Raw genomic sequence first — 18604 nt, 5'->3', positions numbered from 1 at the left:
AACAAGGAGGAATTCAACCTCCTTGTTAAATATGGAAATGGACGGTAAGGATAATATTTAAAAAATCATTTAATTTAGTTATTCAAGTATTTTAGTAGATGCACTTTATTTTTCTGGACTAATGCTCTCACATTCTACCACAGGGTAACACAACCTTTGGATTGTCCATTGTGTGACAGAGAGGGTTTGGTTAGGTTAGATAAGCATCTCATTGAAGCTCATGGCCTGTCTACCACAGACGTAAGTAAAAGTATGTAGAGTGATTTTAGATATCCTCATTTATTTACATAATACATTCAACAAGGTCATCCATTCTTTATAGGAAAGAGACAGCCCAATGAAAATGGCCAAGAGGAGAGTTTTTGTAGATAAGTTGGGGGAGCTGAGAAGGTCTAACCCGGAAATAAGGATGGTGTCAAGATTGGACTTCATTAATCATACAGAATATGGTATGTTCCTAGTTTTATACATGATGTAGAATCTCCTGTTATATGAGGATGTGGAATCTCTTATACCTTCCAAAGTGTGAATGTGTAAATTTTCACTTCTCCAGAAAACGCTGAGGTCAATCATGACCACGATATTGGCGAAATGGAGTTTCTACCTGCCGAGGCCCCACCTCAGACTCAGGCTGCTGAGGCTCCAGCCGTTGAGGCCCCACCTCAGGCTCAAGCCACCGACATCCAATCTGAGACTCCAACTGCTGTGGTTCCACCTCAGGCTCTGTCATCACTTTCTCTCCTCTGCGCTTCACCTCTTCCCCTTCCGCTTTCTCTTCCCTGTGCGTCACCTCTTCCCCTTCCAAACAGACCTGACATCAACTGTGGCTGCAATTATGCCAGCCTGGCAGCTCAAGTCAAGGTATTGGAGGAAAGACTGGAGGATGTTTTGCAGCTGCTGCTGGCACAGACACTGCAGCAACAGATTTATAGTTTTGATAGCTTTCTTGTTATTAGCAGAGGAAACTGACTTGAAATACACCTCCAGTTCTTTCATAAAAACACAAAAAATGGGTTTTACTTTGGCAAATTTACACTTGTGGATATAAAACTTTGCAAGAATTAAAATGAGATTAATTAAAAAATATTCTTTTTCAGCTGGAGCGTCACTCTTTATAAATCCAAAAAGGACATTTTGCCAGAGGAGCTCAAAATCACAACAGATATTATCTAAAATGACTGTTTAGAAGTTTGCTCCGCGTTGGGAGAAGTGAGGTGCAGCCAGCTGCAGCGAGCACCAGAGGAGCGGAGGAGTGACTCCTCAACCCGCCTGCAGTGCTCGTTTAGCCGGCCGATAATTTTTCATGCGAGAAAGTACGGGTTTCGATCCCCAATGTGTGGTTAGTTTAGCCAAATGACGGCTTAGTTTGCTTCGCGTTGGGAGACATGAAGCTCCAGCGAGCCCCAGCGAGGCAGAGGAGCGGAGAGTGACTCGTCAGCAACCCGCCTGCAGCTGCTCGTTAACCGGTCAAACTACGTTGCCATACTTACTGCTGACTGGTTAAATTATTTTTAGGAGATAAATGTTGATCTCATTGATGAAATCTAACAATTGTGGCAGTCGTATTAGTTTGTTTGAATGAAAAGTGAAGCTTCACACAGAGCAGCAGCAGCTTTGCCCCGGGGCTCTGTAGCCTACGTACATCTATGTATTGGGACAACGGATGGAAATTAGCCTGTGGCTACAATCCGGCTTGTTTACGATTTTATGTTTTGTTCATGTACTTGCACTGTCCCACTTCAAATAAATTGAATGAAATTGAATTGAATTGAAATCACCGCATTTGCATCAATAAATACATGTTTTACAATGAACCAATTAAATTTGTTTTATTTTATGAAGTTATAACATGGTTACGGTACACGACAGAGCGGTTATGCGGTTTCCAATACAGCAATGCCTGCATGTAGCCCACTGGGCCAGCCACCATTCCGGCTCTGTCCTTCCTGCGTCCGATCAATGCGCGCCTCATTACATATTAATACAATGTACATCTGGACTAGTCAAAACCTCGCGCTTACTCTCACGAGAGAAAGTTGCCGTATGAAAAAGTGTCAGAACAAGCTCTATGTTTGAATTAAAAAAAAAAAAAAGTTTCCAATAAGTTTTAAGAACTGATTCAAAGCAATTTAAGGGGGATTGGATACATAAAAAACCAGGTGATGACTCCTTTAAGGGGACTGCAAGGATGGTGTTCTCGTGGGTGGTGTCCGACCGGTTGTGGTGATTTCTTGTCCCAGTCCAGCCCTGGACACAGACAGTATGGGCCAGGTGTTGGATCATGGGTACATAATAAAGGCACCCTATTGTGTATTCTGCACTTAAAGTGAACATGAAGCTACATGTAAGTTGATGGACTTGGAAAATTTTCAAACTTGCCATCCTGGACATAATTTACTTACAGTACAACAACTGTACAAGGAAACAACAGCCTCTTTTTTCATTTGAAGAAATTGATTAAATTTTAATTAACAACACAACTGTCTGATGTTGGTGTGAAGGAGCAATAAAGTTCCCCTTTGAACTTTTAGAATTTTAAATAGTCAAACTTTGATGGACTTTGTGAACTTACACGACTGCTGTAAAGGTTTCATCACTGTGTTCCAGTTACCACAGCAGTCTGTAACCAGTGGAAATGATTCTGAAACAAACGCAATCATTAATGAGGTCCACTGTGAGCTGCCTCCTAACAAAACACTTAGAGCAGTTTCTGATGGTAATTAACCCTGTGGGAGCAGAGGGAGGCCCAGTAATAGATGTTGATCAGAGCTGAGAGGATAACACTGGTGCCATTGAAAGCTCCTGGGATCTACAGGGACTCGCCTCACTGACAATGCAGACTGATCCTGTGTCTGCTAATTACAAACTTTACAACATGAAATTTAGTCCATAGCAAGAAAATCCAACATCTACTGTACTGACCAAGTTTTATTAAATTTACTGGTACCAAGAAGATTTAGGATAATAGAGTACCATTATTTTCTATTTGACCACAGTACAACAGCTTTCCTTCAGCCTGCCTCTATGTCTGTGAACCAAATTGTAAAGTTGTTTTTAAAACTGCTGCATAAATAAAGAGTATCATAGTCCACTGCGATGAAACCTCACTGAACAACAGTTTTACTCCAAGGTAGATGTTCTTGTCTCAGACTACATTCCCTACCAACTGGATGAGTCTGGACAAGTTTCATTGCAGTTCCTTGGTCATCAATGGGTGCAAGATGATGGCGCACAGTAGTGCAACCATGTAGCAACTAATAATGTAATAATGACCTATAATGCAATACCAGCTCATAACTTAAATGTAATAAAAGTTAATAATTTAATAACTGGCTCATAATGTAATAAAATCATGCGTGCATAATGCAAAAATGGCTTTGTGCATAATGTAATAATGTAATAACTCATTGGGAGCCTTACCGAGGCCGCTCATAATGTAGTAACAGCTCATAATGTGATAATGGCTCATATTGTGAGAAAAGTGTTGCATTTTCATAATTTTTTACCCCCTGCAGGGTGTAAAAGGAAATGCTTTTTCACCTTTCACACAATATCTGCAAAGCATGGTGGATCATTGGCCAACTAAGATGCCATCTACCTCCACCCCCAGTACACGGCAAGCCGCATGAACAGAAAGAAACAGGTGCTTGTTAAAACATACTAATTTTTACAGAAATAGGGGAGATCAGGGACAGTTGAAACACAGGGCGGTTGGAACAACTCAAATTCCTCCAATCAGAAACAAGCTAGATTGATGACACTCACTCTGCACATTCTCAGATTGTCTTCTTGCCTGCACACAAGGGCTGTGTTCGAAATCACCCACTCACTCACTCACTCACTCACTCCCTATCCACTACATCATGTATATGATATAGTGCACTACATCAGCCATTCTCAACCTTGGGGTCCCGACCCCAGTTGGGGTCGCGAGATGATTTCTGGGGGTCGCCAAATCATTTTGGAAAAATATAAATATGCAAAATTAATTAATTAATTAATGTAGCGTCCGACCGGACGTTAGAAGGACGACGAGCGACTCTCAAACATGCATTGTATTACTCAAAACCAGTTACTGTCGGCCGTAACTACACCAAAACAATAACAACGAACCTGTCCACTTGTCTCATGTCTGCCCTTCTCATTTCACACAGACACCGCTCTCTCTCTCTCCTGCCCCTCACCTCACCTCATCACCACATAGGGCCATGATGCGTTCACAGACTGTCTGAAATCGCAGAACTTAAACTTAATCATTAGGCTACTTAAACATTATAACAGTAAAGGTCGTTACAGAGAGTTGTTTTAGTTGTTTTTTTTCGCTTCATTGTTTGTCCAAAATTCATTGTATCAAGCGGTATGGTTCTGGTCTGTGCGCGTGAGATTCTGGTAAAAACAGGTAATGGAGACACCTTAACTTTGAAAAAAAGTCTCAAATATCGCAAAAACATTTTTACGCTCTCATGAGGTGGTTTTCCAGACGTTATCCATATAAACGTGTATCGTAAAAGTGCTATTGAAACACTTATTTACATTTACACGTCAGTTGAGTTGTGTGTGTCCAGCTGTGTTGACTGGAGGGGATAAATGAATGACATGTTTCTTGGCATGCATTGCTGACCTGGGCATTGTTTCTTAATAAATTAGAAACATTTTTCTTATCATTCCCCTTTTCCGTGCATGGTTGAAGGAGACTGGCTTGCACCCACGCTCCACTCGCTCCTGCGCCGACAGGTCCTCGCATGTCACATAAACCAGCCCGGGTGTGTGGACACCGCATCAACTCGCCACCCGCATCTATTTAAACTACGTCACTTTGTTTTGTTCTTTTGCCCTGATGAAAACCTCCAGGTCGAAACATTGGCCATGGAGACAAAACTACAGCAGCCAATAGATTTTTTCAGCGCAGGGATCAAGAACTAAAAAGGCAAAAAAAAACACCCACCGCGGACAGCGCTGCGCTTTATCCATCATGCGTTCACACTGGCGTGTGTGTGTGTGTGTGTATTTGTGTGTGTGTGTGTGTGTGTGTGTGTGTGTGGGGGGGGGGGGGGGGGCCGCGGACAGAAGTGCATGTTAAATTGGGGGTCGCGACTCAAAAAGGTTGAGAACCACTGCACTACATCATGTACACGATGTAGGGAACGACGGGAGGAGAATTCGGACACTAGACGGTAATTTTCTGGACGTGGTTGCGTCAGCTGATGCGCCAGGTGTTGCTGTGACGGAAGCAGACGCGCCGAGAATCATGTAAACAAACCATGGATGTATGAAACAAACCGGACACATAAAAAGTAAAATAATAAAAACCAGACCCTTGCGGGAACATTTTAGGATGTGATTCTGTGTGGTTGTGTTACTCGGACAATAAACTGTTGAAATATCGGAAGTTTGGTTTGGTAAACTACTGCTGTGTGTCCCGACCGTGAGCCGTTAGCGGCTGTGTGGCTATGCTCTGTGGCTATTAGCTTAGCTCGTCAGATCGTATTTAATACATATTCTACTACAGTTTCTTTATTAGATTGATTTAATGCTGCCTGTTAATGTTCGGATGCTGCTGCCCAACTCCTGCTCCTCGGGCGAGGCAAACGGAGCGAAGGCAAATACGTCTGAGGAGTTTTTTTTGGTAAATTGCCTAAATAAATCGTAGCTAACATGCTAATTAGCTTCCTCTTCTTCTCTGGCAAAACACGACCGCATTGCATTGTGGGATACGGGAGTAGAAAGTAGTGTACATCGCTTGTTCACTCAATTTCGCGGTGCATTGTGGGTGTTTTGTCATCCACTACATAGTGGATGAAATTAATCGCGGAGAATTCGAACAACACTACAAAATGGCGAACACACTATATAGTGCACTACATCCGTGATAGGGGGTGATTTCGAACACAGCCAAGGAGCCAAAACTGAAACACTAAGAGGAATTTATCTTCAAGAGTTTGTTTTTTAACGTAACGATGTAGATTGTTTTTTTTTAAATCAGATGTATTTTTTGGATACGGTAATGAATATAACATTGAATATCTCATAACTCAATCTGTTAGTACTGAAATCACTGACTTAAACTAAATAGAAATGGCTAACGTGTTAAATTAGCATTCATAGCATGAGGGAGAACCATGGCTGGTGACACTGGGACAGTTGTAACACCCTGTTATGGGGGGCGACCGCCATTCCGAAGGACCGCCATTCCGACGGTCTGCCAGTCCGAAAATTCCCGAAGGTCCGTCATTTCGAACTTCCCGAGGGGCCGCCGTTCCGAATGTGTTTTATTTTGAAAATTGACCGGATTCTCTCGTGGTTTGACTTCCTGCCCGGCTTGACACGACGCGCCGCGGGGACAGCGCCCGACCGGCCCCTCCCCCTCCCCCTCCCCCTCCGCCTCCAAAGTTTCACCCAGGTGCGAGTCTGATGCATTACATCCATGGTCTGATGCAGCCGCGGCACTCCTGCTGAAAATAAATGTCCTTGCTCTGTGCTTTGGTTAGGTTTAGGCAATGTAGAAAGGAGTTGGTTAAGTTTAGTAAAAAGGTTAGGTAGAGGCCAATAAAATCGCAGTTAATATGTATCTCCCCCGGGAGTCGAACCCTGATCCACCGCGTCAAAAGCAGATGCTCTGACCACTACGCTACCACCGCAATTAGGCTTGTTTACTCCGTGCCGTAAACCATTCAAGATTTTTTCAGGTTCGGAATGGCACCCTTTCTTTCAGGTTCGTAATGGCACCCTTTTCCCATAAATAATTAAGGGTCGGCATTCCGACAAATTAAAGTAAACGTTCGGAGTGGCGGCCCTTCGGAATGGCACCCTGGAACCCCCTGTTATCACCTGTTACCATCCTGAATCTTGGGGTATTCACACTACCGGCTATGAAAGCCACAAAACAGCCAATGGTGGCCAGCTCTGTCTTTCAGCCTGTTAATTGGAGATGTGTTTTGTTTGTCTGACACTTTCTGAGCTACAAAGGCTTGACTTACTGTAGCTAGCACGACATCAGTTAACAAAATACCCTAACCACAGCGGGTCCATGGCACTGGTCCGACCTCCCATTGGTTCGACCTCCCATTGGTCCGACAAACGGAGTAATGAGAGTTCGAACTAATGGGAGGTCCTCATTAGTTCGAACTGGACTAGTTATTAGTATTAGTCCAACTCTCCATTCTTACCGTTCACTATGCATTTATATAATTATTCATATAGGCTCCACCTGTCAATAAGACACACGTGGAAGAAGAGGTGCAGTTTATTGTGTTTCACCAACTAGGAGCTGTCATTACGCACGACTTTTACGCACTGCTGCGCGCTCATTAGTGTCCATAATTAAACCTCATATCAAATCAAATTTACATTACAGACAGGTGGATTGGGTTCTCTCTCTCTCTCTCTCTCTCTCTCTCTCTCTCTCTCTCTCTCTCTCTCTCTCTCTCTCCCACTCAGAACGGACAGACGGACGCAGTCAGAAAGTAAACGGAGGCTGCGCATTGATCCTTTTTTCCTTTCTGGGATCAAACGGATCATGTGCATAATTAACTGCAAAACAAGCACTTCATATTAATAACATATAACACTCATTATGCTTCCAGCCTGTCTAGCCTTGGTGTTTTTACTAAACTTAACCAAATCCTTTCTTCATTGCCTGAACCTAACCGAAGCGAAATTTCCTTTTTTTTTTTTCTCTCAGTCTGCTGTCAGCAGGACCGGCAGCTGCAGCAGGCTCGCACCCATGAAGTGAGCTCAAGTCGGCCAGGTTCAGCCACGCTCGAGCGGAGGGGGGGAGAGAAAAAAATGTGTATTTTTACTCTGTACTCTGGGAGGGGGGGCTTTGATTATCAGTTTACACATCTTGATCAGCATTTATGATGGTTGTGCGCGATTTGACATGATCTGTCTCCTTTCTGGGCCTCGTGTGTGTGTGTGATGTGCGTTTCTGTGTGTTTCTGAGAGCTCTCTCTCTTTCAGTAATTCTCGTTATTTTGCTCTCTCTCACACAGAGAGAGAGAGAGAGAGAAAACTGCATGCTCCTATCAATGGAAGAGCTTGTCACAAAGTAGCGATGACAGTTCGAACTAACGGGACCACCCATTGGTTCGACCTCCTATTGGTCCGACTTGTGGTTCGTTTTGTCGGAGTAACGGAAGGTCGAACCAATGGGCAGTTCCCAACCACCGGCTAGCCAAACGAGGATGGTGAAATGTGATTGGCTTATGCTTCATCACGTCATTAAAGCGAAGAAAAAAGTTGCGGACAGCACTCTTTATGTAGTGTCACACCTGTCACACGTGACAAGTGTCAGGCTTCAGCTTCATGTCACAGGCCTCCATTGATACTGACATGTTTTTTAAAAAAATGTTTTAATGTTTTTTTTAACCCTTTTGCGGTATTAGTGCCAAAAACGATCACTAGGGGTCACTTTTTCCTCTTAATTAGACCATAACTTTCACTATATTGCAGCAAATGGCATGATTTTTGCTGACATACCTTATTTTTTTTACATACAATTTGAAAATATGATTTCGAAATTTTCAAAAGGTCAATATTACACAGTCGGCAAATTTACTACCCTATAGCGGTATTAGTGGCTGTTTTTGGCAACTAATTTCGACTGCTGTAAAAATATATCAGATAAATATTTTTTTCAAATTTTTTTGCATAAATCTGTTAATCAACTTCAGTCTTGATCAAAACTACTAAATATAAAAAAAATAATAATAATCATAATCTAAATTTTAACCCTTTGAATGCCAATTAAAAAAATTAAGTCACTGATACGGGAAAAAATACACACAAAATGAGTTATTTTCAATATAAAAAGTGATCAGACAAAGAATTTTTTTTTCATGTTATCACAGTCTTGGACATGTCTTAGATTAGTAACATCAATGACTTTTATGCATATTTAGTTTTCGTGCAGCAACAGATTTTCAAAAAAACTTCCTTTTCTGGTATAAGTGGCTGTTTTTGCCCCATTGCACACATTGTATTTCTCACGCATTTAAATTACCACGGTGACGTCCATCAAGTTGCACCGCTTTAACAGTGGAACAGATTTGAGGGCGCACTGATCACACGAGAGAGGTGAAAAGAGACAACAACACTGTTACCTGTTGTAGCCTACTGGCCTCAGCCTGTACCATCGCTAAAACACCGACGACCAGTGAGTAACGAGTCAAAAAGCCGCCGACACTGGTCACTGCCTGGTTGTCGTCCCACCGCTTCGCGTCGGGCCGAACAACGCCCCTTAGCCGTGGTATAATGAGCATATACCACGGCCTGTCGTGATATATTGCTTAAATAATAGTTTAGCCTTGTAGACAAACATACTTGGTTTAACAACAGTGCTGCTTACCTGCAACAGTGCAAGTGAGCCACGGCGTTTTCAAAGGCCCAAACTAACTAAGATGGGTTCCACCTTGTGGCTCAACTTTACACATCTTACATAACAAAATGTGAGAATGCAATTACTACTAAATAATACTTTAGTTTGCTAATGCACTGAACCCCATGCCTTTTGCTTTATTTGCACCTTTCAATCAATCAATCAATCAGGCTTTATTTGTATAGCACTTTTCATCCACATGGCAGCTCAAAGTGCTTCACATGATAAAAACAAGCAATATAGGGACATAGGGAACACATGTTAGGGAGACACACATACATTCGCAAACACATACACATTCACACAATAATTTTAGAACATTATGTAGGAGGTAAAATTATGGTAGTGCAACACTTTTCTCACAATATGAGCTACAATATTACATTATGCATTATGCACTCATGATTTTATTATTAATAATGATCCGATAATTACATTGTGAACTTTTGTTACATTTAAGTTATTACATTATGAACGGCCATGAGCTTTTGAAGCTACTGTATGTATAAAACAACTGGTCGGCTCTGTTCCCACCAAGGCTCAGAGGAGCATGGAGGAGCAGGCTGAACTGGTTTGGAGGCAAGAGGAGGTGAAGTAGGCAGAACCTTCACTGTGTGCTACTACTTATGGTACCATTTCCATTCCATTTACCATAAATGCAGCAACAGAAGCAGGTAGTGTGAACCTGGAGAAATTCATATCATATCTGTCCTGGGTTACATCATCAATACGTGAAAAATGTTACAACAACAAAAACTGTCACCATCCTCCCCAACCAGAATCCCTGGTTGAATGCCAGGTTGAGGTGTAAGCACAGGACTCTGCATTGTGGGCTGAGGAAACCTGTCTGCAGGCATAAAGAGGAACTTCTTGACTAACAGGCCATAGACTGTTAGAACTAGCACCACCTCAAGTTAATCCTCAGTCGATGTGAGGGTCTGAGGGCAGAGGATGTTGTTATGATGCTGTGTAAAGCCTGCATGTGACTTGTGCCATCATCTCACTTCCCTTCACTGATAAACTATCAGGCTGCAGCAGAGTTGCTGTAGCTCTACACCGTGGCCACAGCTGGTTTCCTTTTAATTGCCTGCAGATGACAGTCTGCTGTGCCGCTCCTTGTGAAAAACATTTAAAATTTAAAATTTCTTTGGTAAATGACTGTGCCCTTTGAGGTGTCAGATTATCAGGAATTAATGGACTTGGCGGAAGCACCATACACCAGACCTCAGAGAAAGAAAAAAATCAATTTCATAAAAAATTACAAGACTTTAGATTTATTGGCATAGTCTCATGCCCATGAATGACTGCAATGGCGTAATAAATTTCCTATTAGATCACAAATTATGTAATGCCAACTGATTCCCATGATATAAAAATTCATCTATAAAAAGTAGTGGATCTTTGCTGCTGATGGTGAACCAACTTGTTGTCATAACCGATTAACCTAGATAACAAAGGAGGTATTACTGTTTTGCAAGCATAACTGTTGATACAAACTGATTTTCATAATTTCTAAATGTCATCGAAATGTATGTTAAGATGTTTAACTTTGCATGTCTCATTGTTGCAGCTATCCGCCAGAGAAGATTGTGTTTTGTTGTACAGTCAGTATTGTCATTTGATATCAGGAATCATTTTTATCAAGAATTCATTATCCTAACTAAATACTAACTTTTATGATCATATACTAACAGAATGTTGCAATTTTTGTTCTTCCAGCTTGATGGAAAACTACACCTACAACAGCTTCACACTCCAGCTGGAAGGTTTAAATGTCTCAAAGGGCTCTGTCTACCCTGTGTTTCTTTTTTATCTTGTTCTCCTACTTGTTTATAATTATTGCAAATGTCGGTATTGCAGTTTATGTTTTCATAGACAAAAACCTTCACCAGCCCATGTGTCTGCTTTTTTCTAATCTAGCAGTCAATGATATTCTTGGAAGCTCTATCATTCTGCCCCGTTTGCTTATAGACATACTGCGTCCTACCGCTGAGCATCTCATCAGTTATTACGAGTGTGTGAGCCAAGCTTTCACTATATGTTCATGACCACTGGACGGACTGTGCTCATGATTATGGCTTTTGACAGATATGTAGCCATCTGTAATCCCCTACGTTATTCTGCCATAATGACCAACAGGATGTTAGTGAAGCTGACGGTTTCTGCCTGGGGAGTGGCCTTTTTTTTTTTTAAAGTATATTTTTTGGCGTTTTTGCCTTTATTTGATAGTACATAGTGAGATAGACAGGAAAGGGGGAGGCAGAGACAGGGGGAATGACATGCAGGAAAGGGCTGCCCGAACCGGGGACGCCTGCGTTGAGGACTGTAGCCTCTACATGGGGCGGCCTTTGTTCTGGTCGGGATTCTGCTGGGTCTGACCATAAGACTGAACCAATGCAGGACTCTGATCAGAAGCCCTTACTGTGATAATGCTGGGCTGTTCAGACTTTCTTGTGAGAGTGTATTCATCAACAACATGTGGCCTCACTTTCACTGCCATCCTATACAAAGGTCCTATAGGCAGCATGGTTCTCACCTACACCAAGATTACAGTAGTCTGTCTGACCAGTAGGAACAAGTCTAGTGTGTGTCTGTGTGTATAAAATGTGTGGGTGTGGGGGGTGCCCATGATTTGTGTATTCATTCTTTTCTATAAAAGGTGTAGTATTCAAACTTTGACAAAGGGACCCAGCACTCATCTGAGTGACCAGCCAAGACCTGGAGGCCGGGCCTTCTGTAGTGGACAAGTTAGGCCTACCTGCTAAATTAGGGCCTGGATAAAACAACATGGGTGGCATCCTCCCACAGATTCTCTGGCTTTTTGTTACATCACACAATATGCAATGCCATGTGACTCATAGTTTTTGAATTCATCTATAAAGAGCAGTAGATCCTCATTGCTGATAGTGAATACCATCATCTCATGGTGATAACTCAAGACTGATCAACCTAAGTCACAAAAGAGGCATTTACAGACTACGAGAGTTTAATGTCATTCTCTGACTGTTTTGAAGGAAAATGCATCTTTGTAATTTCTAAATGTTGGTACAATACAAATATGTCTAACATTGCAAGTGGTGCTGCTTACTGAACTGAAAAGTTGGTGTTTTGTTGGACAGCCAGTATTGTCAGTTATCATCAGCTATCATGAATATGTAGACTATCAACAGTAACTTGCAGCCTAACAGAAAACTGTCATTTATGTTCTTCTAGGTTGATGGAAAACTACACCTACAACAGCTTCACACTCCAACTGGAAGGTTTAAATGTCTCCAAGGGCTCTGTCTACCCTGTTTTTCTTTTTATCTTTTTCTCCTACTTGTTTATAATTGTTGCAAATATTGGCATTGTTGTTCTTGTTATCCGGGACAAAAACCTTCACCAGCCCATGTATCTGCTTTTTTTTAACCTTGCAGTCAACGACATACTTGGAAATTCCACCATATTGCCGCATTTACTTGTAGACATGCTACGTCCTCCCTCTGAACGTCTCATCAGTTACTATGAGTGTGTGGTTCAAGCTTTTTGCACACACATGTTCAGTACCACCACTCGCACTGTGCTTATGATTATGGCCTTTGACAGATATGTAGCCATCTGTAATCCCCTACGTTATTCTGCCATAATGACCAACAGGATGTTAGTGAAGTTGACGGTTTCTGCCTGGGGAGTGGCCTTTATTTTGGTTGGGATTCTACTGGGTCTGACCATAAGACTGAACCGATGCAGAACTCTGATCCGAACCCCTTACTGTGACAATGCTGGGCTGTTCAAACTCTCCTGTGACAGTGTGTTTATCAATAATGTCTATGGCCTCACTTTCACTGTAGTCCTGTTCACAGGGTCTATAGGCAGCATGGTCATCACCTACACCAAGATTACAGTAGTCTGTCTGACCAGTAAGAACAAGTCTCTGAACAGAAAGGCTTTGAAGACCTGCAGCACTCATCTGCTTGTGTATCTGATTTCTTTTTTCAGTGGAATGTGTATTATTATTCTCCATCGATTTCCGCAGTATGCTGAGACCAGAAAATTTGTTGCAATTTTATATCTTATCATCCCTGGTAGCTGCAACCCTATTATTTATGGAATGCAGTCTAAAGAGATACGGAAATTTTTGTTCAATTCGTCTAAATCCAAGAAAGCCATGTCTTCAAAATGAGTACAAATTCTATTACATAGCTTAATGTATTCTCTTTTCTTTTGTTCAATGTATGTGTTGCCAGATATTTTGTTTGCAGAGTTTGTTTTCAAGAGCCCACATGACTTTTTTTTTTTATTGTTGTGGGCCTCATGTTGTTTTCATGTATGAACCATATGGGTTTTGGAACAGAAACTTGACAAGGGTTCATGTTCTGCAGTGAAATGCAACATGAGTAGAGGATATTTACCTGCAACAAGAAAACTCAACACAAATTGTCAAGTTCTGTTAAAATTTGCTGATCACTAAATATTTAAAGTGACTAATCACTGTAATATAGACACTCAAAATGAATCTTGACTTTTCTGTTATTCATCCATCCATGCATCTGACCACAAAACCTCTGGTGTGCCCAGACCAAATGTGCCTGGGCTCAGCTCCTCAGTTCCAGAGAAGATAAATAATTTCAAATAAAGAACCAGCCTCCCAAGTTTGGTGTGGTAGATTTTGACTGGTTTCATTACAACCACATCACACACCTTTGATGAACTGAGATGCAGAGCTAGGGCAGCCAGGTTTCAAAACTTGATTAAAAATCTTCATGAAACAATCATGCAAGTTCAGAGAAGGTAAAGATAATCAGATGAACGGGGGGAATCAGACAGAGAAGCGTGAAGGTAAAGACAGCAGGTTGGTGTGCAGGCTGGAGTCTCTCCAGAGACTGTCTGCCACCACCTCACTGCTGCTTTTAATTCTATTAACCTGCTGGTCACTGAGTCACCTGGGAGCTCTGAGGCCTCCAGGACATTCATTACAGCCCTGTAATTTCCACAACACCACTGACAGCCTGTGGGATGGTTCACTATTGTTATTCTGTTCGGCCATTTTGTTTAAACTTATTATTAGTGTGAATGCAGGAAGCATTCACACTATTGTTATTCTGTTTGGCCATTTTGTTTAAACTTATTATTAGGGCCACGGGCAATCGCACCGGGCACTGGTCCCAACTACTGTCTTCTGTTCGGCCATTTTCTTCCGCCTTTTTACGGTCTTCTTCTAGTCCTTCATACTTTGTGCTATTTCAACAATTCATATATCAAAACGTGCAGCTTCTTTTGAACTTTATCGGCATTACTTTTCTCTTTTTAACTATTTATACTTTTTAAAATATTTAACTTTTTCTGCAAATTAAACTCTAGACAAATTTTTTTCTCCAGTTTTGTAGCCACACTTGTCGTCTGGCTAAAATTCTGGTCAAAAATGCAAAGAGACTTAGATAATAACTAGAAAAAGCATTTCCAAGAATGGAAATGGTGTGACTGCTGATAGCAACTGAACGCTGTTGCAGAATTAGCAAATAGTGCAAGCAGTGATCACCATACAAATGTTTGACCAAGGTCAGAATCAAACCCACATCCTCATGGTCATTAGACTTCCACTCTGCCTCTAGGCCACGGTGCACACACAGTTGCAGAGACTGTTGTCTGTTAATGATCTGCACACTGTCAACATCAAGAAAGCTTGAGAGTCAAGCTTGAATGACTTAGAATGAAAATGTCTGTGAATTTCAGGCTGAGCACTAACCATATGGCCACAGAGAACCTGAGTTACAATGAGCTTTATACTATGAGGAATCAAAGACTGTCCAATGACAGCTGAATAATTGGAATCAAAAGTCAAGCAATGAATGAAAAGACTGAGGCAGGAATCGAACCCATGACCATATGATCACAAAACCTTTACTCTGCCACTCGGCTACAGAGAGCACACTGCTTTCAGAACTGTTGTCATTCATTGTAATGTGATGATGTGCTGCAAACTGGTATGAGTAATCAAGGAGATAACAAACACCTGTAACCAATTGAAGGCGGGGGAGGAGAGCAGAATTCAACATAACATAACAAGAGTTCTTCCCTTGGATTCGAACCAGTGACCTTAGGGTTGGCAAGCAGTTACCCTAACCCCTACACTACAGTGGAGTTGTCACGGAGAGAGGTTGAGACTTTGATGAATGTGAGATTTTTTGTGAAAAAGTTAAATATTTTAAAAAGTATAAATAGTTAAAAAGAGAAAAGTAATGCCGATAAAGTTCAAAAAAAGCTGCACGTTTTGATATATGAATTGTTGAAATAGCACAAAGTATGAAGGACTAGAAGAAGACCGTAAAAAGGCGGAAGAAAATGGCCAAACAGAAGAACAATAGTGTGACTGCTTCAGCAGTCACACTAACTAGAAAAAGCATTTCCAAGAATGGAAATGGTGTGACTGCTGACAGCAACTGAACGCTGTTGCACAACCTCTGAACGCTGTTGCACAACCTCATGGTCAGGAGACTTCCACTCTGCCTCTAGGCCACAGTGCACACACAGTTGCAGAGACTGTTGTCTGTTGATGAGCTGCACTCTGTCTCACTCTGACATCAAGAAAGCTTGAGAGTCAAGCTTGAATGACTTAGAATGAAAATTTCTGTGAATTTCAGGCTGAGAGCAGCAGTTTCAACATGAAGCAAGTTATCAGAAGTCAACAGAGGACGACTGGGAAAATAATTCACTATAATTGTTGTTGAGGCAAGATTTGAACCAGCAACCTTCAGGTCTCCAGACCAGCAAGCTAACCACTAGGCTACAGACAGAGACAGTATGTGAGGGTCAAAGAAAACCTTTGATAAGAGGATCACCGGCTTCTGCTTTAAAAAAAAAAGTAAGGAAAGTGCAGAAATTAACCACAACAAGTAAGTAGAGGACACTTTTGTGAAAATAGTGCAAGCAGTGATGACCATACAAATGGTTGACCAAGGTAGGAATTGAACCCACAATCTCATGGTCAGAAGACTTTGACTTTGCCTCTAGGCCACAGTGTACACACTGTCGCAAAGACTGTTGTCTGTTGATGAGCTGCACTCTGTCTCACTCTGAAGTTAACGAGCTGCACCTTTTGGAAACACACTGTGTCAACACCAAGAAAGCTTGAGAGTCAAGCTTGAATGACTTAGAATGAAAATGTCTGTGAATTTCAGGCTGAGAGCAGCAGTTTCAACATGAAGCAAGTTATCAGAAGTTAACAGAGGACGACTGGGAAAATAATTCACTATAATTGTTATTGAGGCAAGATTTGAACCAGTAACCTTCAAGTCTCCAGCTCAGCAAGCTAACCACTAGGCTACAGGCAGAGACAGTATGTAAGGGGCAAAGAAAACCTTTAATAAGAGGATCACTGGCTCCTGCTTAAAAAAAAAGGTAAGGAAAGTGCAGAAATTAGCCACACCAAGAAAGAAGAGGACTTTTTTGTGACCTGTGACTATTTTTTGGTGAATTAAAATGATTTAAAAAGCACTTAACAGCAAGTTACAAACTGTGGCACTAGCAATTAATGCGTCTCTTAACGACCACCTGTAACCAATTGAGGGTGATGGAGGGGAGCAGAATTCATAACAAGAGTGCTCAACCTGGATTTGAACCAGTGACCTTGGGGTTGGCAAGCAGCCACCCTAACCACTACACTAGAGTAGAGTTGTGGAAAGGTCAACAGTTTTGAAAGCAGTGTGCTTTCTGTAGCCGAGTGGCAGAGTGAAGGTTTAGTGATCATGTGGTCATGGGTTCGATTCCTGCCTCAGTCTTTTCACTTCATTGCTTGACTTTTGATTCCAATTATTCAGCTGTCATTGGACAGTCTTTGATTCCTCATAGTATAAAGCTCATTGTAACTCAGGTTCTCTGTGGCCATATGGTTAGTGCTCAGCCTGAAATTCACAGACATTTTCATTCTAAGTCATTCAAGCTTGACTCTCAAGCTTTCTTGATGTTGACAGTGTGCAGATCATTAACAGACAACAGTCTCTGCAACTGTGTGTGCACTGTGGCCTAGAGGCAGAGTGGAAGTCTAATGACCATGAGGATGTGGGTTCGATTCTGACCTTGGTCAAACATTTGTATGGTGATCACAGCTTGCACTATTTGCTAATTCTGCAATAGCGTTCAATTGCTGTCAGCAGTCACACCATTTCCATTCTTGGAAATGCTTTTTCTAGTTTTTATTAATGTTTTCAGCATTCACACTATTGTTCTTCTGTTCGGCCATTTTCTTCCGCCTTTTTACGGTCTTCTTCTAGTCCTTCATACTTTGTGCTATTTCAACAATTCATATATCAAAACGTGCAGCTTTTACTGGACTTTATCGGATGTATTCAAATTTTTCATACTTTTTATACTTTTTCAAATATTTAACTTTTTTTCAGCTTTATAATGGGTGCGTGTTGCGTCTGGAGACCTGAAGGTTGCTGATTCAAATCTTGCCTCAACAACAATTATAGTGAAATATTTTCCCAGTCGTCCTCTGTTGACTTATGATAACTTGCTTCATGTTGAAACTGCTGCTCTCAGCCTGAAATTCACAGAAATTTTAATTGTAAGTCATTCAAGCTTGACTCTCAAGCTTTCTTAGTGTTGACACAGTGTGTATCCAACAGGTGCAGCTTTGGGCTCGTTAACTTCAGAGTGAGACAGAGTGCAGCTCATCAACAGACAGCAGTCTTTACAACTGTGTGTACACTGTGGCCTGGAGGCAAAGTCAAAGTCTAGTGACCATGAGATTGTGGGTTCAATTCCTACCTTGGTCAACCATTTGTATGGTGATCACTGCTTGCACTATTTTCACAAAAAAGTCCTCTACTTACTTGTTGTGGCTCATTTATTTTTTTTTAAAGCATCATCGAAAAATCTCACATTCATCAAAGTCTCAACCTCTACTTCACCATGAGTGTTGGAATATCCCAGTGGATAAGGTTCCTGCCATCCAACCACAAGGTCACTGGTTCAAATCCCACCTGAGCAGTCTTGTTAGTGTGTCAGCCACTTTGAACTTTAAAGACCCGCTCCCACGAAAATCATGTTTTTCGTGCTTTTCACATGTTCCTGTGGCATTTTTCTTGTGTTAGAGCACATATCAGCAGAAAAGGAAGTGCAAAATTGCATTTCTGAGTTTTTCTGCCTTCAAATTGCTGTGAACCAATGGCAGACGCAAACTGGCAGTTTCAGGGAGACTGGAGCTGACGTGTCACAGCTCCAGGGGAGGGCACTAGTGCTACAAGC

At 41.6% G+C, this 18604-nt stretch overlaps 1 protein-coding gene and 1 pseudogene across 1 annotated transcript; both read left to right on the top strand.

Annotated features, from left to right (window-relative positions):
• Positions 1–11099: 11099 nt before the first annotated feature.
• On the top strand, positions 11100–11979 carry LOC146971406 (olfactory receptor 5AC2-like; annotated as a pseudogene).
• A 602-nt stretch (positions 11980–12581) lies between these two features.
• Positions 12582–13538, top strand: LOC146971405 (olfactory receptor 52K1-like). The gene has a single exon (XM_085802313.1). The coding sequence runs from the start codon at positions 12594–12596 to the stop codon at positions 13536–13538; it is 945 nt and encodes a 314-aa protein (XP_085658439.1). The 5' UTR covers positions 12582–12593.
• The last annotated feature ends 5066 nt before the right edge of the window (positions 13539–18604 follow it).

The sequence above is a fragment of the Trachurus japonicus genome, chromosome 16, assembly GCF_045865225.1.
Source record: "Trachurus japonicus isolate A0001 chromosome 16, Traja_1.0".
NCBI classification, from domain to species: Eukaryota; Metazoa; Chordata; class Actinopteri; order Carangiformes; family Carangidae; genus Trachurus; species Trachurus japonicus.
Note: the sequence above shows the minus strand (reverse complement) of the source record. Positions and strands in the feature narration are given on the sequence as shown.

Excerpts from the sequence above, each read along its gene's own strand:
- LOC146971405 (XM_085802313.1), top strand. The coding sequence starts at position 12,594 with ATGGAAAACTACACCTACAACAGCTTCACACTCCAACTGGAAGGTTTA.